The 24,415-nt window shown below is 33.0% G+C and overlaps 1 protein-coding gene across 10 annotated transcripts in view; it reads right to left on the bottom strand.

The window, feature by feature from the left end:
* Positions 1-6,187: 6,187 nt before the first annotated feature.
* Positions 6,188-24,415, bottom strand: part of LOC100722817 (NKG2-D type II integral membrane protein-like) — a 35,951-nt gene continuing 17,723 nt past the window's right edge. For 3 of the 10 annotated variants that reach the window (XM_063238201.1, XM_063238202.1, XM_063238197.1), the window contains 6 exons: positions 18,945-19,050; positions 15,876-15,968; positions 15,644-15,679; positions 14,763-14,914; positions 14,359-14,462; positions 6,188-7,001 (listed from right to left, as the gene is read on the bottom strand). In XM_063238201.1, coding sequence (XP_063094271.1) covers positions 6,884-7,001; positions 14,359-14,462; positions 14,763-14,914; positions 15,644-15,679; positions 15,876-15,968; positions 18,945-19,050 — 609 coding nt within the window. In that variant the 3' untranslated portion in view covers positions 6,188-6,883. Of the gene's footprint in view, positions 7,002-14,358; positions 14,463-14,762; positions 14,915-15,643; positions 15,680-15,875; positions 15,969-18,944; positions 19,051-20,530; positions 20,630-21,590; positions 21,932-24,415 lie in introns of those variants that run through there. The other 7 variants (XM_063238198.1, XM_063238199.1, XM_013153211.3 and 4 more) reach the window with 6 other exon arrangements.

Here is a 24,415-nt window from a genome sequence, read left to right as displayed (position 1 = left end):
TGAACAATCAGTGGGCTACAGATGAAATTTAAAAAGAAATAAAGCAATACCTACAATTCAATGAAAATGCAGAAACAACATACTGCAATCTGTGGGATGCATGAAAGTGGTCTTAAGAGGGAAATATAAATCAATAAATTGCCATATCAAGAAAACAGAGAGAGCACAAATATAACCTAATGCTTCTCTCCAGCTTCTAGAAAAAGAAGAGCAAGTTAAACCCAAAGCTCATAGAAGAGAGGAAATTGTAAAGATTAGAGCAGAAATCAATGAAATTGAAACTAAAAAAATACAAAGAATGAATGAATCAAAAAACTGCTTTTTTGAGAGAAAACTAACAAACCACTAGCTAACCTTATCAAGAAAAAGAAAGAAAAAAAACCCAAATTCATGCAATAAAGACTGAAAAGGGGGAAATTACTACAGATCCCATGGAAATTCAAAAGACCATGAATACCTACTTGGAAAATATCTACTCACATAGATTGGAAAACAAAGAGGAAATGGACAGATTTCTTGAAATATATGAACTAGCAAAGCTCAATCAAGAAGCTACCTCAATTTTTAATGAAATTGAAAATGCAATTAAATCTTGCCAACAAAATAAAGTCCATGTCCTGATGGATTCATGGCTGAATTCTACAAGAAACTTACAGAAGATTTGATGCCAATTCTCCTTAAAGTCTTCAAGAAACTGAAAAGGAAGGAAATTTCCCTAAATCATTCCTGGAGACAAGTTTTGCTCTGATACCTAATCCAGAGAAAGACACAACCAAAAAGGAGAATTATAGGCCAATCTCACTAATGAATATTGATGCAAAGACTCTCAATAAAATAATGGGCAGTATAATGCAACAAATAATCAACATTACACATCATGACCAAGTGGGATTCCTTCTAGGAATGAAGGGATGGTTTAACATATGCAAATCAGTAAATGTAATACACCACATTAACAGAGCCAAAAACAAGAACCACATGGTCATCTTAATAGACACATAAAAATCTTTAGATGAAGTCCCACACATGTTCGTGATACAAACCCTTCAGATACTCACAATACATGATATCTCCATAATCTCACAAAGGGCATCTATGACAAACCAACAGCCAACGTCATACTATATGTACAAAAACTGAAAGCTTTCACTCTAAAATCAGGAACAAGAAAACGATGTCCACTATCACCAGTCCTATTAAATACAGTTCTGAAAATCCTAGCCAGAGCAACCAGACAAAAGAGAAAAATAAAGAATTAAAGATAGGAAAGGAAGAAGTTAAATTATCACTATTTGCAGACGACGTGATACTCTACATAGAAGACCCAAAAACCTCCATTAAAAGAATACTAGAGGTAATACACAAATTGTGCAGTGTAGCTGGATACAAAGTCAGTACTAAAAAGTCAATAGCATTCCTGTACACAAACAAAAAATTCCAAGAGAGACAAATTATGGAAATACTATCCTTTGCAATAACATCTAAATAAGTAAAATAGGAACCAACCTAACTAAGAATGTAAAAGATCTATATGCCAAAAATTATGCTATGCTAAAAACTGAGATTGAAGAAGATATTAGAAAATGGAAGGCTATTCCTTGCTCTTCTTTAGTGATGTTATCTTCAACATAGTGAAAATGGCTATTATCACAAAACTGTTATACACATTTAATGCAATCCCATTCAAAATACCACTGACATACCTCAGAGATCTAGAGAAAACACTCCTAAATTTCATTTGGAAACAGGAGAAACCTAGAATGGCAAAGGTAGTTCTGGGCAACAAAGGCAAGGCAGGAGACATCACAATCCCTGATGTGAAACTATACTGCAAAGCCACAGTGATGAAATCAGCATGGTACTGGCAAAGAAATAGACCTGAGGGTCAATGGAACAGATTAGAAGAAGCAAAACGACTATGAAGACACTCAGCCACCTGATATTTGACAAAGGGGCTAAACATGTTCACTGGAGGAAGGATAGCCTCTGTAATAAATGGTGTTGGAAAAATTGACTCTCCACATGCCGAAGACTGAAACTAGATCCATGGCTATCACCATGCAAAAAACTAAAATCTAAATGGATCAAAGATGTAAATATTAAAACAGAAACACTAAATCTATCAGAAGACAAAGTAGGCAGAAATCTTGGAAACAGGGGGGTAGGCAGAGAATTCATGAACAAAATGCAAATTGCACGAGAAATGCTTCAAAGAATCAACAACTGGGATCTCATCTTATGGTAAAGATTTTGCACTTCAAAAGAAATCACCAGCAGAGTGAAAGGAAAACCCAAAGAATGGGAAAGAATTTTAGCTAGAACCCCCTCAGACAAAGTACTTATATCCAGAACATATAAAGAACTGAAAAACATCAAGACCCTCAAAATCAAAGACCCTCTCCAAAAATGGATATTGGAGATGAATATACATTTCTCAGATGAAGATAAATGGCAAATAAATATATGAAGAAACGTTCACCATCACTGGTTATTTGAGAAATGCAAATTAAAGCAACATTGAGATTTCATCTCACTCTGGAAAGAAAGGCTACCATCAAGAAGTCAACTGATACCAAATGTCGGTGAAGCTGCTGGGGGAAAAGAACACTGCTCCACTGTTGGTGAGACTGTAGACTGGTGTGGCTACTATCTAAATCAGAATTCAGATTTCTCAGAAGCCTGGGATTGGAAGTTCCATTCAATCCAGCCAATCCTCTCCTGGGTATTTTCCCAGAAAAACTGAAAAGTCATGTCACATTGACATATGTGCACCCATGTTCATAGCAGCCCAATGAGTAATAGCTAAATGTAGGAAATAACAAAATGCCCTTCAAATGCAGAGTGAATGAAAAATATGTGGTATTTTTATACAATGGAATATTACTCAGCTATAAATAGAATTATCTTGAGGCCTTCATAAGTAAATGGAGGCAACTTGAGACTATCCTCATAAGTGAAATAAATAAGGAACACATTTATGAATATCATATTGTGTCTCTAGTGTAGATAGTAATAAGAACTGTAGTTCAGGAGTAATTAAACTCAAAATGTATAACTACTAATGTAAAAATAAGAGGAAGAGCTCACCTACCTAGTAATTGGCTGGGGCTTGGGCAATCTGTGGCCGCCCCAGCGGCACAACCATCAGTGTCTCCCAAGATCCATGCCATGTTGGAACTGGGGGTGCTGGGAAACCAAGCCATCATCTTGTTTCGCTAGTAAGTGGCTGTGGCTCAGGCAAGCTGTGTCCACCTCAGGAGGACAACCACCGGTGTCTCCCGAGATCCGTGTCATGTTGGAACCTGGAGATCTGGGAAACCAAGCAACAAGCTCCCCTCTCTGGTATGTGGCCATGAGTCTAACTTGCATGTGGGCTGAGAATCAAAAACCCCATCCTCCCTTCCCCCAATTAGCAAATGGGAGCCAGAGATCTGAGCATCTCTTGGGAGGTTGATCTATGCAATATTTCAAGTAAAGGGAATTTCCTTCTACCTTCTTTTGGAAGGCAAACATTTTTTTCACTGTTTTGCGTTGTTCTGACTAATTGTATTGAAAGAGTTTTTGGTGCAGTGAAAGAGACAATACAAAGTATAAAAAAATAACAGCCTTTATTCCAAGGACGTGAAGAGGAGTCCATGACCATAGATGGCCTGGGTCCCTCTGATCGGAAGGTGGAGTATGGCATATATATATATATATATATATATATATATATATATATATAAAACCTTTGATGAGGGGTGGTGCTTTGGGTAAGCATTGATGATGCACAAGGAGCCAATATGAATTTTCTTCTAGTGCAAACAGGAAGGGAAGTTGCAATTAAGGCTGAGGACGAAGCAGGAAGTGGTAGGCATTCTCACTTTGGCTTTCTGCAACATTAGATGACTGCCATAACTATACAGTAATTTATACTAGGGCAAGAACCTTTCAGGTATTGCTACATTCAATATTCTGTTTTCATAAGTTCTATAATGTTCTGTGTTTCATTTGATTTTGCTCTACATGATTGAAAGAACTATTGTGAAGATAATGAGATGTACTATAGTACTTCTTGCTGTTATCCTGGTAACTTGCTTTGAAGTTCTAAACCAGTCTCACTGCACTATTGTCTCTTTTGGCTTTGTTCCATCTTGTTTTGTTGTATTTTACTACCTTCAAAATAATAAATTTTTTTTAAATGAGAGGAAAAGAAAGTGCTTTAAAAGATATAATTGCATGCATGTGTAAGTGTGTAAAATAGATAAACATATTACTATGTTTTTGTTGGATCATTCAACAGAACTGTTTGTAGTCTTACTGTTTGAATGTCCACTTTGTGTGCTTTAATTTTACAACTTTAACAACTATACTTAAGATGACCATATGTAATTTATCAACTAGTGTTTTCTTATTGTTCATATTTTTTGAAATTATTATTTCTACTTTTTTTCTCCTTAAAATTTAAAAAAAATCTTTAAAAATGAAATCATATGATGAAAACAAAGAAAAAGAGATTATACATATATATATATATATATATATATATATATATATATATATCAGACAAAATAAATAGAAACAAAACCATATCAAGACACAATTTATAGTTGCTGAAAGCAAAGACAAAAACAAAAATCTAAACACCAGAATCAAGTGGGACAGGCACAACCATAAACTAAGAAATTAACTTGTTAGCATAAATAATGGAAACTGGAATTCAATAGCATTTCATATTGAATATGGTCAACAAAATTAAATTCCAAAATGACACTGTGTGCTTAGTAAAAATATCCTTCCAAAATTAAAGTAAAATAAAAGTATTTTACACAAATAAAATTGCAAGTTTTAGGGTTGTTAAGTCTAACAGCAATGAGGTGAAAACTGACTGAAAGCTGATATATTTGCCTTATCACTTGGATTTGCTGATGTGTTGGAGTACATAAAAGAAAGAAGCTTCAAAGATGACTCTTTTGTTTACCTATTTTAATTCCTTATTTTGATATACTTTCAAACTTACAAAAAGATGTGATAAAGTTTCTCAAAAAATTACTGTAGATCCCCGATCCATTACTTGAACGTTAAAATATCACCTCATTTGTTGCATCATATTGGTTCAGAGAATTTTGGAAGATTATTTATCAAAACTCCTTAAGAATTGCTTGAAATTCTTTTCCTTTAGAAAAATATTTGAGATTGGCATCGTGATGCACACCTGTAATCCAGCAACTCTGAGAGATAGATGCAGGAGGAATTTGAGAACAACTGAAACAATTGAGCAACTTATCAAGACCCTACCTCAAAAAAATAAAGGCTATCATGTAGCCCAGTCTGATGTCCATGGATTTAATCTCAAATATTGTATGGAAGAATAAAAGGGAGGGAAGGAGAAAAGAATGAAAACATCAGTGGTAGTGTTGATAGATCATTATTTTTTTTTTTTTTTACTTAGTCTTTTTGAAACTCCGTGCAGTTAAGGCTAGCTTTGAACTCTCTTTGTAGCCCATTCTGGCCTTTAACTCACAGTAAGCCTCTTGTCTCAGCCTCCAGAGTGCTGGGATTACATGGATGTGCCACCAAGTCTCACAGAACCATGAACGACTTCAAATAAAATACTTTCTGCAATATTTTTCAATGCCACCATCGCCCCTACTTTGGGTTGGACCACTTAAATAAAGATCATCTGTGATTATAATTTTTTCATGGAGGTTTTCATGAATTCTCTATTTTATCAAAGGTCTAGATCAGCAAGAGTTGTTGTGACCGTTTCCTGATCTGCAGACCATACTTATTGTCATTGTTGTTGTTGTTGTTATGAGTATTTAGGCTTTGATGGGGATCCCAGTTTGAGAAGGAAAACTTCACATTTTACCTTTCAAATCAGGGATTCCTGAGCCTTATCTGTGTTTCTACAGCTCCCTGACAACCCACAAAATGGAAACTGAAACTCTTCAGACCTATCAGCTCTCAAGAGAAAAGCCCATTTCTGTCATTTCTCTTGTGATTTCTATTTTTACTTCATCTTGATAGCCTACAATTTTTACCTCTCTGTAGGTTTAGCAATGATGTGCCAAAGTTGTAATATATCATACAAAAATACTGCACAGCAGTTGCCATGACATTTCAATGAGATCTAATGTCAGAGTACCTTCTTCTTCTGTCATAGTGCATTCAGGTTACTATAACAAAGTACCATGGACCAGATGAGTTATGAACAACAGATATTTATTCCTTATGGTTCCAAATCTTGAAAAACCAAGAATGTGGTGCCAACATAGCAGGGCACTGGTGGGGGTCCTCTTGTACACTTGAATACTTGAGGAATAGAAGGTGAGAGAAATCACGGTGGCTCTATCTTTATGGCATTAATCTCAATCATTTTGGCTTTATCCTCTTGACAAAATGACACCTTCAAAAGAACCCCTCTTAGTATCATAATATTTGGAGTTAAGGCTTCAAGTTTAAATTTTGGAGGAACACAAGCATTCATCTGTAGTATTCTACCACCCTTGAAAGTCACAGCCTTCTCACAGGGAACAATACATAATTACAATCCCTACAGTCTTGATTATTTCCAGGATCAGTCCTTTAGAATTTTAAGTTCAAAGTTTCATCCAAATATAATTTAAATAAGATATGGGGAAGAGAGGCAAAAATCTTCTTAAATTGTGAACTTGTTAAGTTAAACGAGTCATTTAAAACTATGATTTAAAACTATGAGTCATAGGCACTGGGTAAACATTCCCACACCAAAAAAAGGGAAATAACAAAGATAGTGTGATGGGTAGCCAGCAAGTTCAAGACCTAGGAAAGCTAAATCCACAAGATCTTACATCCCCATAATAATCTCTTTGAGTCCCTGTTGTACACTCTATTCAGGGATTTTGTAGAGCTGGTACTGTCTTCACACAGTCCTTTGCATGCAGATGTATGGGTACGGAGTTGAACAGTTTTCTGTGTAGCCTTTAAAATTTGAGCCATAGAGAGCACACTTTCCATTCTGCGTGTCCATCAGTGTGAGTCTGGAGAGGGAATTACAAAGAATTCCATGGTTACATTAATACAGTATTATGAAAATAAAATAATATTTGCAGCATTTCAAATATAACTGCTTAAATGATATTTCAGGATATTTCGCGACTGTGCTTAGCCTTCCCAGTTCATAGACTTGAAGATAGAACACATTCAGATAATACAAATAAACTTGTATTCTATTATAAATTATATGCCACTGTTTTCTCATACACTGGAAATTATTCAGTTCTGAAATCTGAAGTTCTTCACATTTGTACTTGAATAAAACATGAGCTCTGAAATGTTTAGTTAAACATAAATATTTATGAATGAAGTGAAAATTCACTTTACAATTCATCAGTTAGAATTTTGGGCAAACATAAAAAGAACATGCTTCATGAATAGCCAATCTGCTGTATTACAGGTTCTGAATCTGCGTATTCCACTAATAGTGCTATTTCTCCATGTATTTCAGACACTTTCAGAGTTTTTTTTTTAAAATCTCATAAACAATATAGGATAGCAGCTGCTTACATAACATTAGTGAGCATATATTTCATTAAGTGTTATGCATATATAGAATTAATTTACACAGGAGGGTGTGTGTTGAGTACGTGCACACACTATTAATGGGGTAAGCACCTGTGGATTGATGTCAGTTCCATGAAGAGTGGGGAGGAGTCTTGGAACCAATACTCCAAGAATACCAACAAATGACTGGCTATGTAACTTTACTCAGTGAAGAAATGAAGATAAATTATAAAATTCGTATGCATGTAAATATATACACACATGAACAAGCATATATGTGTTTGTGTATGCTGCCCTTTATGTGTAAGTATTCCACGAAGGATATCTACATTTATATACCTATAGATCTATGTGTATCTGCATTTCTCTGTGTCTGTGTCTGTGTCTGTATCTGTCTGTTTGTCTATCTGTCTCTCTCTCTCTCCCTCTTTCTGTCTCCCTGTCTCTTTCATTCCCTTTCAGACACCTTTATATTTGGGGTTATATGTTTAAAATAATAATTGGGCTTTTTTTCTTCCAAGAGCAGGTCAGAACTAGAAGATTCAAGAAAAGTTGATGATGCTTCTTCAACATGAAATTGACCAAAGAAAAGACCATAGTTTGATACTGTCTGGATTTTAAAAAGCAAGAAATTTTCTTAGTAGAATGGAAATAATAGGCCACTGGAATAGAAAGGTCCAAGAGATTTTTAGTATCTGCTCTGAGTGTGTCTCAGTCTAAGCATAGTTGAGCCTCAAATTAATTATTTATACTTTATAACTGTAAATACATTGTTGGGGTACAATTTCATGTGTTGGTACATGTATCCACTATATATTGACCAAATAAGAGTAGTTAGCATTTTCCTCACGACATGCATTTATCATTTTGGAGTCCTACAGCACAATAGTTAATAAGTAAGTTATTCTATATTTTAAAGTAACCAGAAAAGAGATTTTTGAATGTTCTTCATTGCAATGAAATAATAGAATCACTTTTCTAATTTCAATTTCTTTATATGTTCCTTTGATTTCTATGTGTGTTTTTCCCTACCACTGTCCTCACACTGCTACTAGAGTCCAATTATGCTGGATCACACTTAGCTGTTTATAACTGTGTCTCTGACTGCAGTATGAGGCTCAAGAAGGGGTTAGAGTATATTCATCTCCAGTCATATCTGCCCAGTTCCTGAAAACTGAGCATGTTCCAACACTATTCACTATATAAATAAATATAAATTAGTATGCCAATGTTTTTGCTTCTGAAAAAATTTTTGCACTTGAAATAGGAAAACACTGAGATGATATGACACAAAATTGTCTTGGTATTTTCAGAGAACAAAATCTCTTGATAAAAATAAAGCCTCAAATAATGCAGAAATGAGTTCAATTCTAAGCTATCCTGGGCCCTCCAAATCACAAATATAAAATGAAAAAACAAGATAGTAACTGTTATAATGAACACAAGGGAAAACTTAAATGATAGTAACAGACTGTTCATTGGTTAAAGCCAACTAGCAATTTAAATACCAAAGTAAATTGAAAAATTAATGAAAAGACTATTCTTCTCAGTCACTTACTGATAACTCTGGTACTAGAATCAGACGTATATGAGTCTAAATCCTGCTGTAACAATGATGAATTTTTATGGCTTAAGTTAGTAATTACACTCTCTGTTTCTTACTATTAATTAGGATAAATTAGTACTTGTTGATATAGAATTTTTAACAGTAGTTATGAAAAGACACATATAAAGTACGAACAAAGGTGTCCGACAGGAATTCATTAATCTAACATTAGAATTGACGTTTTATTGCTTTTATAATTTATAGAATTGGATATTCAAATAACTATTATAAACTTGAAATAAAAATTTTCAAGTCTTTGTAGACTAGAAATCTGGCTGCTTTTGTGATAGGATAAAACCAAAGAACAGAAAAAGCAAAAATGTCAATGTTGATATTTACTCCAGAATGGAAAGTTACTGAGCTGGGTATTGATTGATCACATTTTTCAAGTGGTAGAAATGATCTGTTTGAGAGTTCCTCTAGCATTCACCCAGAAGACTAAGGTGAGGTTCATGAACTAGAGAATACTAAGGTGTTGTTACTTAGCCCTGGCAACTCTTTGTCCTGGGTGATTGAAACAGCAAGCTGCATGTCTTGGTTACTCTTTTCTCATTGTTGAGACAAAATACCTGATGCCTCACATGAAGGAAGGAAAGGTTTATTTCTTAGATTTTTGGAGATTTCAGTCCATACTCAGCTGGCTCCAAGGCGGGGTGATATGGCTGAGAGGCAACTCTTCATGGTGGCCACAAACAGCAAAAGCCAAAGGACAAAAGAAAAGCATGCCTCCTTCCTTCTCTTACATTGTATGCTGGTCCTGCCCCTGGGTTGGTACAGTGCTCACACCACCAGTCCCAGTGCTAGACAATGAACCAATCACAAATGTTAGACTCAGCTGCCTCCATGATTGCATGAGGCTTGTGGAGGGCATCCAAACACAAACCATAACAATGTACAAAAAGGATACATGGAGTCCCTGAGACCCCATAAAGACCAAGGCACCAGTAACTCACAGGAGACCAAATTTACAATGAAAGAGTTGAACAAGTAAATAAAACTGAAGTCCTATAAAAGGATCCTTTAAGCATGCAGCACAGTGCAACAAAACATTTTCATACATATGTGCAAGATAACTACCATTCAAAAACTATGAGACATGTTTAAAAGGAACAGTACCAGTTTTTACCTCAAGTCTGAAGCATACTTGCATTCTCTAAGACTCCTTTCATAGAGCATTTAGTAGAAGGGAAGAAATATCACAGATAACAATAAGGATCTATGAGAAACAGTAAAGTGCACCAGAAAGTGGCACAAATATATAATTTATATTTCTTCTTTTTTACATAAAACACTTAAAATGTAATTGACTGCTTCAGCGAAATTAACCATACTCTTCCATGAAATTTATGAAGTACATAATGGTAAGTGTATGACTAAAATAGTACACAGTTTGAGAAGGGAAAAATAGAAGGGCAGTACTGAAAGAATGTTACACAGATATATCAATGGATAAATTGAGCATACATGCAATAAACTAGAATAGCTTTAAAAACAATTAAAATCATTGTTACTTAAAATATCTAGCAATTAAAATTTCTACTAAACCATACAAGAGAAAAATACTAACATAGGTTAAAACGTTTTTTTTTAAAAAACTTGTAAAATATTCAGGTGTGGTGGTACACATCTATAATCCCAACACTCAGGAGACTGAGCCAGAAGGATTGCTTCAAGTTCAAGACCAGCCTGCAATACATAGTGAGTCCATACCAGCCTAACTGCATAGTGAGATTATGTCACAAAAGAAAAAAACTACAAATGAAAACAGTAGGAATAGATACTAAGTAGAGCAAATGAAAATAAATAGCAAGACTATTTAAACTTAGTCATATAATTGTGTTGAATGTAAATAGCCTAAACATTTTATTAAAATGCATAAATTATCAGATATCATGAATAAATTGAACTTCAGCTATACTGTCTATAAGAGACTCACTTTTTAAATATCAAGTCATAGGTAAGTTAACTACATGTAAATTAAAAATAACATGCAACATAATATTAATCAAAAGGAAATTTGAGTAACTTTATATTGGAATAGTAGAATTTCAACATATTACTTCAAGAGCTCATAACTTAGTAATAAGTCAAATTCATGAAGAATATATAAATTTTAAACTTTATATACCTAAAAACAGAACTTTGAAATGTATCAGACTAAAACTATTTGAACTACAAATAAAAACTCATCTATATAGTACAAATTTTCAATACTTTCATATAAATAACTGATAGCTTTATCAAAAATAATCAAACAAATTCACAATGGCTAATTTTGCATACTTCCCTAAGAGATAAATAGTACTATCCTTGGGATTAAGGTATCACCTTTTTGAGATTTCCCACTACCGCTGTTGGGATGAACCATCCTCTCCCACCCACTAAAACTAACTAAAACTATGAAAATTAAAGAGAACACTCCAGAATAAGATCCTTTATAGCATAAGATCATTTCCACCCTCTTGAGTCATCACAGGATTCTCTGTTGCTTGCTGAGTCACGACCTCTGAATCTTGCACCTTCCAATAGCCCCACTACACTGCATACACCCAATAAATAATGGCTGGTTTGAGTAGCTTGGTCATCGTGAGGCATTGACCTCCCAGCCACCCATCATTCATTATTAAATTTGTCTTTGTTTCATAATTCATTCTTTTGCTATAATGCTCATGCAGGCAATTAAGGATCTTGGCCTGCTCCCCAATGCAGGTAGAAAACCAGAAAACGTCTGGAAAACTGTAGCAACGCTCTTACATAACTTGATTTAATTGACATTTATATAACATTCTACCAAGGGATAATTGAGTGAGTCTACATTCTGTAAAAATAGATGTGGAACATTTGAAAACACAGAGTATAGACTAGTCCACAGAACCAATTTCAGTAAATTTAAGAGATGTCAAAATAGACACAGTAAATTGATCACAGTGGAACATGAAAAATAGTATCAGAGGTATTCCTAGAAATTTTTCAAATGTTAGAAATTAAATAAGACTCTTTTAAGTCATACATGAATTTAAGAAAAGTGTAGAAAGGCATTTATTTGGAAGCTAGTTTGAAAGAACTAAATGGAAATGAAGACACTATCTCAGAATATTCAGGGAGCTTGGTGAATGACCTCATACATTATGGTGGATTGATATTTGGTGATCAACTTGAAAACCATCTGGATTGAGTCAGTGTGGTGCTGAGCTTAGAGGACGCACCTATAAAGGAGAACTGAAGAGGAAAAAGGAGCCCTGTGAGTTCTCCTAAGCACTGTTGTTGTTTGGAGCTGTTGGTTCTCCTGAAGGAACCTGTGGAGCTTCTTCCCTGATATAAACTTTGCTGATATCATTGGAGGATCTTCGTACCTTGTAGCTGAGAATGGCTGTGGTTCACTTTGGGGGAGCTCTAGTCCTTGCTTTGAGCATTGCTTCCTGGCTCCAGAGAAGAAGATGATGTGCTGCTCAATCTGCAGGAGGTTTATCATGCTGGCTTCCTGATATGAACTCAGCTCTTCTCATTGTCAGAGGAACTTGAGACCTCATTGTGCCTGAGGATAGCTGTGGTACTTTCCAGGGGAGCCTTGGTCCTTATTTTGAGTGTTGCTTTTTGGCTCCAATGTAGAACCCTCAACCTACTGGCAAAGATCCTTCATCCCCCTGGCATAGATTTTCTAGTTTCTACCACTGACCTTCGGACCTTTCCAGTGCATATCCATAAAACAGACTTGCATGAGTCATTGTGATGGGCTCTAGACCTGCAGCTGGACTCATGGGAGGCATTGTCATGGGTCCTAGGCAATGCAGGTCATTGTTGTGGGATCCAGGCTCTGAGCTGGATTCCTTGGGTCTCAGCATGGACAGGTTACCTGCACTTCTTGTATTTAAGTCTTGGGTGACTATTTCAAAATAATATTGTAAATTATGTGTCTTATATTATCTTATTTTCCTTGCAAACCCCTGACTACAACATACAGCATATATAACAAGAAAACTTCTCTTAGAAGTGAATGATTAAAATGAATATTTCAGTTGTCTCCATAAGAAACCATAATAAGAAAGCATTTACCTTAGAGTAAAAAAGATAGAAAGTAAGAAAATCTGAGAAGAAATTAATGAAATAAAAAATTCAAATGTAGATAACAGATAATGCACATAATACGAGCCTCTGCCTTGTCACTTGCTAGGAAAATCCATGCTAAAATCAGGGTGAGATACGAATATATCCCTATTACACTATCTACAAATTAAAAATTTTATCATAACAAATGTTGGTCAAGATGTAGAGCAACTAGAACATTTGCATACTGCTAAAAGGAATGTGAAATTTATAAAATTTCATGGCATGTTTGGTAAAAAGTTTGGGCAGTTTCTTACAAAATCAACCATATCCAGCATCTATCATATTGCTTAATTATTACACTGTTAAGAATTTGTGCAAAAGAAAGATTATTTTTATACAAACATATGTATACAAATGTTCACGGTAAGCAGCAGTATTCACAGTAGTTTTGTAATGAGAATTGATTAAATACACATCAGCAAACAAAAGGACAACCAAGTTGTGCTACATTCGTAATAGAATGTCAGTCAGGAACAAAAATAAAATAACCCTATTGGTGCCTTGAGATAACTAACTCTAAAAATAATTGAGTGCAAAAACAAAAATAGAACCAGTATACATTTTAGGACTCCCAGTATATTAAGTTCTTGTACATTGCAAACTACTCTATAGTGGCAGGAAAAAGATTAGTTGCCTAGAAACAGGAACAAAAATATAGGGATGTGCACAGTGAAGAGATTGCAGGGGCTGATAAGTTTTGCAGGTGATAGGTGAATTATTTTGTTGTTAGTGATGGTTTTGTGAGTGTATGCATTTTTAAAAACTTGTTCATTTATATACTTTGTATATGGTCAGTTTCCTATGTGTCAGTTATATCTCGACAGATTTAATAACAAATTTGAAAAGAATTTGTAAGCCGGTTTCAGTTTCTTATGTGTAAAATGCTCATACTATCAGATCTAGCTTGCCTGCTACTTATCACCTGTAAGCAATCTATTATTATTATTCATATTGACTCCTCTGTAGCACTGTCTTCTAAATTTAGAGCTTAAATATTTTTTCTATCTCTCTCAGCATATGGAAATGCCTGGGACTGTGCAAAAGGAAATGTGGTTGATAAAAGAGCTCAGAGGTAACTTGAAAACATCCACAACTAGAAACCTAGTGGGTCAGAGACTTACTGATCTGGTGAGAGAACTGAGCCATCTTCCCAGTGCCAGGATCTAGTTTTGGGAATTTGTACTAGTCCCATCCAATGAAATGACTTCACCAACTTAAAGAAATCCTGTTTGAAACCACAAATAAGTGAATATAAGATTATTCTCAGAAAATATAAAGGTAAAGCTATAATCACTCCATCTTTCCTTTTTGAAGTTGGAGGGAAACATTTTATCCCATAACTAGCATAATTCCTGCCTAAGCAATATATGCACAATGTCTGAAGTTTCTAAATTTTAGTGCAGAAAGCTTTGGGGTGAGCATCAGAAGGTCTAAGTTTTAGTGTTCCCTTCATACTCCAAGCTAAAGTTCCAGAGAGTCAATGTGTGTACTGAGATTTAATAAAGGATTAAAGCGAGTGCTTCACCTGGTCCACTCTACTGTAGATCTTCAGAAGGCTGGAGTTTTGAAAGACACAAGAAGCTTGGCTCTGATACCAGTTTTTCTTCTCATGAAAAAATTGGTAGCAGCTGTTTTTATAACATATCCAATTTTTAGGACATGGGCCACAGTAACTTTCTAGAAATATATAAAGAATATGGTATTAATTCTTGTATAATGTAATCCAGAAAAGTTATATGTATTTCCCATTAAATTCCAAAATTTGAAATAATTAAACGTTTGCCTAGTCATACCCAAATCCCCATCTGTACACATTCATGGGAAGGCAGATGCCAAAACTAAAAATTTTCTACTCTTCACAAATTCTTCTTCATTGTTTAAAAATATAGTGTTGGAGCTTGGCATGACTGATGCCATCTTGAGCCCTGCATTTAACTAGTGTCCTTTATTTGATCCAGGAAAATGGAAAATTATTCAGGGTATAATCCCATGAAAAAAGCAGAATGAGTTATACCCATAAGAGAAAAATAAACCTGCTCAACAAAAAAAGCAGGATACAGGTGTGAACCAAAAATTAATATAAGATTCTAGATAAATTGCTTCCAACAGGATGTCTTTTTGTGATTCTCTTTAAAAGTTTTATAATTTTCCCATTCAGGGCCCTCAGTGAGACTCTAACATGGGTACATGTGAATGGCCGCTGAGCTCAGCTAATTAAATTCCAAATTTGTGAGGTTCGCTGCTTGGATTCCTATATTAATTATGAAACCACTTCATATAAACCCACCTTGAAATATGGAAAAAGATTAACTATTTCTTTTCTCTATTTTTTAATGACATCGGGTCCATTCCAGTAAACACAGATATGAGAACTTTTGCTTCAAAAGACTAAAAGGGTTCACTTACCTATTGAAGGAAACGAAACTCCTTTGATGATTAATGCTATTAAAATAATTATAATATTAAAATTTTATATAATTATTGCTAACAAGATACAATTCAAGCAAAAACAATTGATAAATTTGAAGACTAATGGCAAATAATATTAAATTCTACTTTATGTGCATTTGAATACTAATCAAAGTAATGCATTACAGTTATGTGATTAACCACTGCAATCCAGTTCATTGCAACTTACATTTGGTGACTACGGCAGCCCATATCGCTAACATAACGAGGAAACGGATCACCACAGTTATAGCAACAATATGGCCAAAAGGCATTGGAGATACTGTCAAAGAAAAAAAAAATCAAGACAAAAAAGGAAGGCCGGAGAATTCACGTTTCATGTAAACTTTAGTGTGTTTTTATGAGGGAGTAATGTAAGTGTATTTATGCTTTAATTGCCTTTCCCAGATCAGGTTACCTAAGCATTTCACAAATAATTAAAAAATTACAAAAAGTAATATTACATCCTGTAATTCTTACAAGTTCTCTAATCATCTCCTGAAATAAATCACAATTACTAATTTTTGTTATTTTCTGTAAACAAAATAAGATAGGCCTTTTCTTCCATCGAGTTCTTAAATCGTATTTCAGAAATACACAAATATTCCAAGAAATTTCTCTTGCTTAATACAATGTCCTGGTAATTAGATGCTATCATGACTTATGAAGATGTTAAGTTTTATTATAGTTGCCTTATACTTCATAGATAATCTGAACAAATTTTATGTAGTGACATTAAATTTTTTAATAGATATTTAAATTTTTTTTTGTTATTTTTTTGCTGTTTTAAATGATACATTTTATATACACCTGTGCATATCTTTTAGTTCTTCTCTATGAAAAATTCTTTCTATTGTAATTACTGAGTCAAAGGTTATGGACAGATTCCATTTTTACAGTGGCTGAAAATTTCAGCCCAAAAAGATAAAACCAATTTGCAGAATGGCAAAAATAAACTAAACATATGTTTTGTTGCATCTTTATCAGAGTAAATATTCTTTACATGACTAAATGTATAACTTTGGTAGGTAATACTTTTCAGTTTTAACTTTCTATTTTCTTTTCTGAATAAAATTGAGTATATTTTATTGTATATAAATCATTCTTTTATTTCTTTTTTGCTTTTTGCATTAAGTCGCTGCTTTGTCTCTTACTTTTGTAGATTGAGAGTATGACACTCTCCCTCACCATATTTTGCAAAAACTCATTTCAGATGTCATTTCTGTTTCAACATTATTTATGATCGCTTCCAAGGGCTGAATGTTTCATTTTTCTGTGGACCACTTCATCATACTTTCCTTTATGTATTTTTTTTTTTTTTTTTGGTCTTTTTGAGACAGGGACTCGCTGTACAGTTCAGGCTGGTCTCGAGCTCACTTTGTAGCCTAGGCTGGTCTCGAACTAGCAATGATCCTCCTGCCTCAGCCTCCCGAGTGCTAGGATTACAGGCATGAGCCACCACGCCCGGCCCTTTATGTATGTTTTATGGATAAATACAAACTTTACTGTTCTGAGTTTATGATATTAAATATGCCCATGCCTCATCATAATGTTAAATTTCTTGTTATTTTATCCATTGATGTTTGCATCAGTGTCTGTGTGTCTTTGTGAATTATGTTTGGCAGGAGATCAAATTTATAGTTGATTTGTCAAATGAGCATTGAAATTTTCTAATTCTACTGTCGGGATAAGCTAATATGCCCTCACTGACTATAAAATGTCATTTTTAGCACATAATACTGCATTTCCCTCTATGTACTCCAGTTGTTCCTATTTAATCAGTCTGTTCACTCACTAAGTGTACAATTTACCTATCTGTATGAAATGCTTGAATATTTAATAATGCCTGTCATGTCTTAATACATTTCTTGATCCAGTGATTTTGGTACAATTACGCTTTGAGACATACAAAATTTAAAATGAATTTGTCAAAGGCATGCTAATTCTAAAGTATGATATATTGTCTATAGATATGTAGAAATAATTTAGGTCTGCTAAATCTTCTTTTCTATCCTTGAATAATTTCTGTTCCACTCAGCATATTTATTCTTTGTTCAATAGTAGCAATTCAAATTAATACATTTTTAGGTGTTTGTGTTTTAAAAAAAATTATTTTTACATTTTCCCTTAAAATATATCTTGTCCCATCACAGTTTTTTCCCATCTATTTGTAGTCAAGAAGATAGTTCAGTTTTATGTCTTAATTTTCAACCAGGTACTCATATGAGGGATAATATTGTTTATAATATTCGTGGAATGCATGTGCCCATATCTTATTTCCTTGGATACTACATTTTGAAGTTATATTAATTTTTTCTTTTAATTCTGACTTTACACTAATTTTTCTTGATCAGTAGTTAGCATCAGCAAAAATCATTAATATTAAACAAGAGTAAAAATAATAGTAAATAACAATAAAAATATTTTATTTTTCTAACTATAGTAAAAATGTCAGCATTTTATAGTATAACGGTGCTTTAATTTGTGCATTATCTGTACATGAATATATATCAAGTTCTATTGATTTTTATCCAACATCTTCATACCATTATTGGTACAATAGTTATCTTTCTCTTTTGATTAAAACATACAGCATATTTGCATTCTGAAAATTACCTCCATATAATGACATTTCTTAGTAATTTATTTCTTAGTTTTTCATCAAAATTAATAGATGAAGATGATATAATTATTTTCTTTTGGGCATCAGTTTTCCCAAACTGTAATATTAATAATCTGACTTGGAAAGACATTTGAGTATCTATCTTCTCCATTATACTCAGAAACATTTCCATAAATAGCAATCAGGTCATTTCATCTATATATTTAAGAACATAACTTTTGCGAATTGTGAAAATATTCCTGTCCTCTCTTTCCTACTCTTATTTTTCTTCCTTAAAGGTAGTGACTCAGTGATAATGGAAATCTCCTGTCCTATTATTATGATGATGAGTAATCTCATCCATTTGGGGGCCTGAAAAAGTGCTAAAGACTAACTTATGGGCCAGGGATTTAGTGACATAAGTGCCTGCCTGGGAAGCATGAAACTGTGCGTTAGATTCTAGGTACCAAAACAAAAAACAAAAAACCTCACTTATTCTAATTTTATTTTGTATTTAAGTTTCTATTACAGTAAATGTCATCTCTCTGCTTTATCGTGAAGGTAAAATAAACTGAGTGATTGTTGTTGATTTAATCAAATCATTTCCAACATTCACCTCAGTACACTGAGAGGTATCAAATGGAATGTATGACTTACCATTTTGCGTACATCTGCCTGTAATCAGTGAAGATTTGTGTTTTTGCCTCCTTTCAGAAGTATTACGTGTTGCTCGTTGAAGGTTGTGATCACTCAGTTTTCTCATCTTTAGGATAAAACAGTTCAAGCCAGTATGAGTTCTGTCACTGCAGCCACTGAGGCCATGACATTCTAATATTCAACCAGACATATCTGTGAATACACTTCCCATCAGTATCCTTGCTAAAGGATAACATGGCTTTCTTTTTACAGATTTTGATTCATTATGTTTCTCTTAAACTTTATTTTTTGCATATATTGTATTTCCATATGCAAAACTAGCACTTTAAAATGTTTTGTCCTGGAAAAAAAATCTCATAAGCTGCTTCTGACAAGAATGACCAGTAGGAGGCAGTTTCTAAAGACCTCATAGAGAAGAAAGAGCAGATTAAGCTGCCCATAGAAATAAGCGCATTTCTGGAACTGTCTTCAGTTTCTTATTTTGACCGGCAAAGTAATTCAAAAGTTTGAAAGGAAAATCTAAAGGAATTACTTTAAGGGTTTCTCCACACTGCGTCCAGTTTTAACATACAGAAAGGGTCCTTGAGAGTAAAAGTAAAAGTAAAAGCTCATTCTTTTATTTAAAATATGGTAGTGATATGTATTTCACAGTTTAATTTAAAAATTTGTTTCTGTTTTACTAATTCTTTTTTGTTTCTTTGACAGTTTTCAATGGTAAATTTTAGGTACATATAATTGTCACACACATCATAGAGAATTTGTATCTGCATCTGTACATGATATAACATGTTCCATTAGAGATGTTTTTTTTAAAAAATAAGGTATGATGGACTTAGCATATGCAATGTCAATTGTATAGAAATATTTGGTAAATACATGTGAATCTAATTTTCTTGATAGTGGAGAATATACAAAGACTAAAATTGAATTTAAAGCTTTTGCATAAAGAAAAATTAAGAATCTTGGTTATGAAGAAAATGAAATCATTTGTATTAAAATATTAAATTCTGAAGATTTAAGTCTTTTATAATTGATATAATACTAATTAATTTGTACCTAAAAATTAGACTTAAACATTGCATTCATACAATTCAACTATTAAACCTGAAGAAAAGATGGTAAGTATAATTTTATGGATGAAGAAATTGAATATTAATGATTTCAAAAATCATATTGATTATTTGATATCATGCCATTAATCAAGAGTAATGTGTTAGTCTTTTAGGGTAAAAAATATTTTCATATTATTTGTAACTTGATTTGAATATTTTAGAAGTTAATTAAGATAAATATGACATGTTTTATTTTACTATTTGATAGAAAAAATGAAAGTGTATAAGAACTCTGGATTACTCCTGTCTTGAAGCCAAAAAGTGGCAAATATTTTTATTAAAATTCAAGTTTTCTGCTTCCAAATCCTAATGGCATTTCATATTTCAACTTAGTTAAAATTGTGAATGATTTCAATAGTGGTGAATGATGAAATATGGAGAGAAAAATTTCTTAAACTTTTGATTTAAAATAAAATCTGCCTACTTACAAAATATACAAAAGCAGAAGCACATATTGAAATAGAAGTACGTTACCAAGATGTGGTGAACTTCATTCATAAGTCGGCCCCGGTATGGAGTGATGAGTGCACATTCAATACAGTGAATCTAAAGTTTTCCACCCACAAAAAGAGTCTTGAAAAAAACCACATTGAGCACTTATTTTTTACAGATTATTTTGGTGACAAAATGAAATCTTTTGATTGGAAAGATAACATTCAAAAATTCTACAGATACATATCTTTAAAAATTTTAAATGAAAATAATTCACATAAATCCAAGTAAAAATAATTTTATAATTCTATCTTGGTTTGCAGACAGTGATCAATTATTTCAAAACATCACGGAGTACATAATAGGTATTTTGAGTTCACCAGCATTAAAAAATTTAATCAAGGATACCTGATACCACTGATATGAAAAACAAATGTAGTCTTCTGTTTGTAGTTTTTATCTTATTTTGTGATAATTGGTTTCTTTCAAGATAATCTTATGAAAGATGCATGCACTTTTATTGGATATTATTACCCATCACATTTTAATCCAACATTGTCCGTATCATCACCATTATCAATAGTAACACATTATCATCACTATCATGAACAGACATGAACTCAAATATGCTTATATATAAATAATGCTTTACAAAGTCTAGCAGAGCTCTCAAAGAAATAACTATTTGTTAAATGTGTATACAATTTAGTTTTTAAAAAAAACTAATCACATTTGATTACAGTATTTAGAACAAATGGATATGACTTATTTCCTTATTTCATCTTGTATACTGTATATTCCAAAAGAAAATATATGTAAGAATTCACCATGAAACGCAATCTTTCCGATTCCAAATGTAAGGAGTCATTCTTATAGTTATGATTAGTGACAAACCTTGTTCCTACTGCAACAATTTTAACTTCCATTTCTTTAGTAAATATCCTAACTGCTTATCATTGGATTCCATGATAGAATAAACCTCAGAAATGGTAAGTATTCTTGGCCATCAGCACTTCAATTCAAACACCTAATAAATAATTTGAATTGTCTTATATTACAACATGATCTGAGCTTGAAACATAGCCTCCCCCAACACACACACCTGCTTAGAGAAGGAAGATCCTGAGTCTGGTGGATAAAAGGCTTCCATAGAACTAAACACTTTAGACATACTCTGAGTTCCTAATTTAAAATTGAAAGTAGAACTGGCTGGTTGATTTCAATACACAAGAAACACATGACAAGAATTATTCTAATCTCTTCCTGTGAAGAAGATGTAATACAAATCACAATACTTTCATTTTATGGCTGCACAAAAATTTTAATTTGAGGGAGCTGTGGCTACCCCTTGACTGATCAATGTTAACTTCTAATATTTAGGACTTAAAAATGATAAGTTTAATGATGAAAATTAGAGTTTTGAGAAAAATATTGGATTATATAATCTATTTCTAAATCAAAAGTAAACATAAAAATATGGTTAAATAATTACATGAAAGCAAGCAGAGAAGAAAAAGTCTTGGGTCATCTGTGAACATACTTATTAATTTGAATGGAACCAAGCACACTTCATTAGGCAGGCTAGAGTGACAGAAGGATATCTTTTGTGCCCCTGTACAGAAAAGCACACACACACACACACACACACACACACACACACACACACACGATGTGCTTTTCATTATGAAATTAGAAGACATATCCAAATCAATTCCATGATGAGTTGTCATAAGTATAGCTTAAATAATTATCAGTTTATGATCAATATTCATTTAGCTATGATTCATGTGAATGCCATAGATCCATGTCTACCTTTTTCCTTGTAGCTATAACTTTTTATAACTTTCTTTTAATTTGGCAGAATGACAGCAACAAATCTTATACAAAATAAAAGTATAATCAAAACTATTCTGATTTTTAGCTTTTTTATTTGTAATTTGTATTGTGCTGAAAAACGATAAAGAAACTGTCACAGCCAAAAGAAGGCTAAAGAGACTTAACAACTAAATGTAATGCAGTACTCGAGGTGGCATAATGGATCACAGAAGGACATTACGTTAGACTGGTATCGCAGAACTCTGGGAGGCTGCGGCAGTGGGTAATGTTTCAGACAACAGGAGGAAAAACAGCATAGATGCTATTTATTTCATTGAACACTGACTTACTTTGATGCCAAAACAAGACAAGGATATATAAATTAAACAAAAGGAACAATCCATCTCACACATGAGTATCCCAAAACAGTACCAAAAAAAATCAAAGGGTGATTATTTCAGGTTAGAATAGTAATTTCCCTCTAGAATAAAAAGTCTTCACGTATAATTTGCTATAAAGCATAGGTAAGAAATAGAACATCACAGCAAAATAGAAATGACATCCTTCAATATCTTTCCATCATTAAAGCAATCCAGCACACATAGGGGATTTAATATTCTTAACTCGATTGTCTCAGTTGTTTTATTAGAAAATTGTGAGGATAAAATGACTCCTAAGATCACTTATTTCCATTTGTGTTGTAAACACTTAAGAAGATCTCAAGAAAATAAAGAGATAACAGCTCAGGAATTAAGAAAATGTTTCCCAGTGAAGTGTTCATCTGTGTAGAAAACAAAAATGTTTTAACAACCACCTACTATAACTGAGTTTATAATAATTGAGTTGCTTTAGTTTTAATCTTTTAAATATTATTATATTTCTAAGTGGGAAAATAATTGATTTTTTAAATGTACCATAAAAATCACAGTAAGAACACTACAAGATATTTATTAATATATCTAACAGAAATAGATATATGTGGAACTTACTGTATAATTGTATACAGATATATTAAAAATATCTTGTCAATTTGGTAGATTTTCTGGACATCATAATATGCCAAGTATTCTTAAAATAGTTTAGAGATTTAGTTCATTTTCAATTATGATCCCACGTTTTATTGTGGGACATCCAAGGTATAATCCTAAATATATATTAACTTACTGAACCCAAGGGTAGGGAAATCACTATGAAAGGTGGAGAGAAAGTGGTGTTAAGTAAGATACTTTGATCCATGTTAAAATTATGCTAAGTAAATGCACGCACAGAGAGACAAACTAAAAAGGGCAAGCCATGTAAATAGAAGAAAAATGTACAAGGCAGCACAGCAGATAAAGTAAGAAATGAGACCCTATCCACTAGTTCATGATAAGAAAATTTTTTACCAATATAAAAACATAAATTTGGGCATTTATTAAGTATGCATTACTTGCATAAAAATTAGAGACAGATATTCCCTTGGCATGTAAATATTAATAATATATGAGTTGATCTTCACTGACAAACTGATTAAATATACATCTTGTGTAGTTTAATTTATTCAAAACGTGTGAAATGATGTAATATTAAGGTAAGGTACAATAATTAATATAAAAATTTGAAGAAAATATAACTATCAATCTCAAAACTGTATACCAAGGACGGATACCAAATATTGTGTCATGATATGCTAAATTTGGAAAACAAACAAATTGATTCAATACTTCTTTTAATGAATATTATTTGTAAAGCACTTTATGGGCTGTAGAATATTGAAGTAAAAAAATTCAGACATTAGTATTTAAAAATATTAGCAATTCAATTTATGGAGGAATCACAAAAATAAGTTCTCCTAAATAAATACCATGATAACGCTCAGCACAGGAGCCATTTTGGCACAATTAATATGTAAGCAAAACTGATAAAGTAGGAAAAGATTAATAAACAGAAAAACACTACATTGATGCCTGTGTAATTTTTTAAAAAATAAATTACGTAGACAAAGAAATGCTATGTTCAAAGAAACTTCTGTTTATTTCTCATGCCAAGCACGGACTCTCTCTTTCTACAGGTGTCACAGTGGGAATTCTGTTAGTGATTTGAGGAGCATTTCTTTAGGAAAATATTATTTTA

This window comes from Cavia porcellus, unplaced genomic scaffold (genome assembly GCF_034190915.1).
Source record: "Cavia porcellus strain 051 isolate PalLab524CR breed Dunkin Hartley unplaced genomic scaffold, mCavPor4.1 scaffold_27, whole genome shotgun sequence".
NCBI classification, from domain to species: domain Eukaryota; kingdom Metazoa; phylum Chordata; class Mammalia; order Rodentia; family Caviidae; genus Cavia; species Cavia porcellus.
This window is presented reverse-complemented; position numbering and strand designations above follow the sequence as displayed.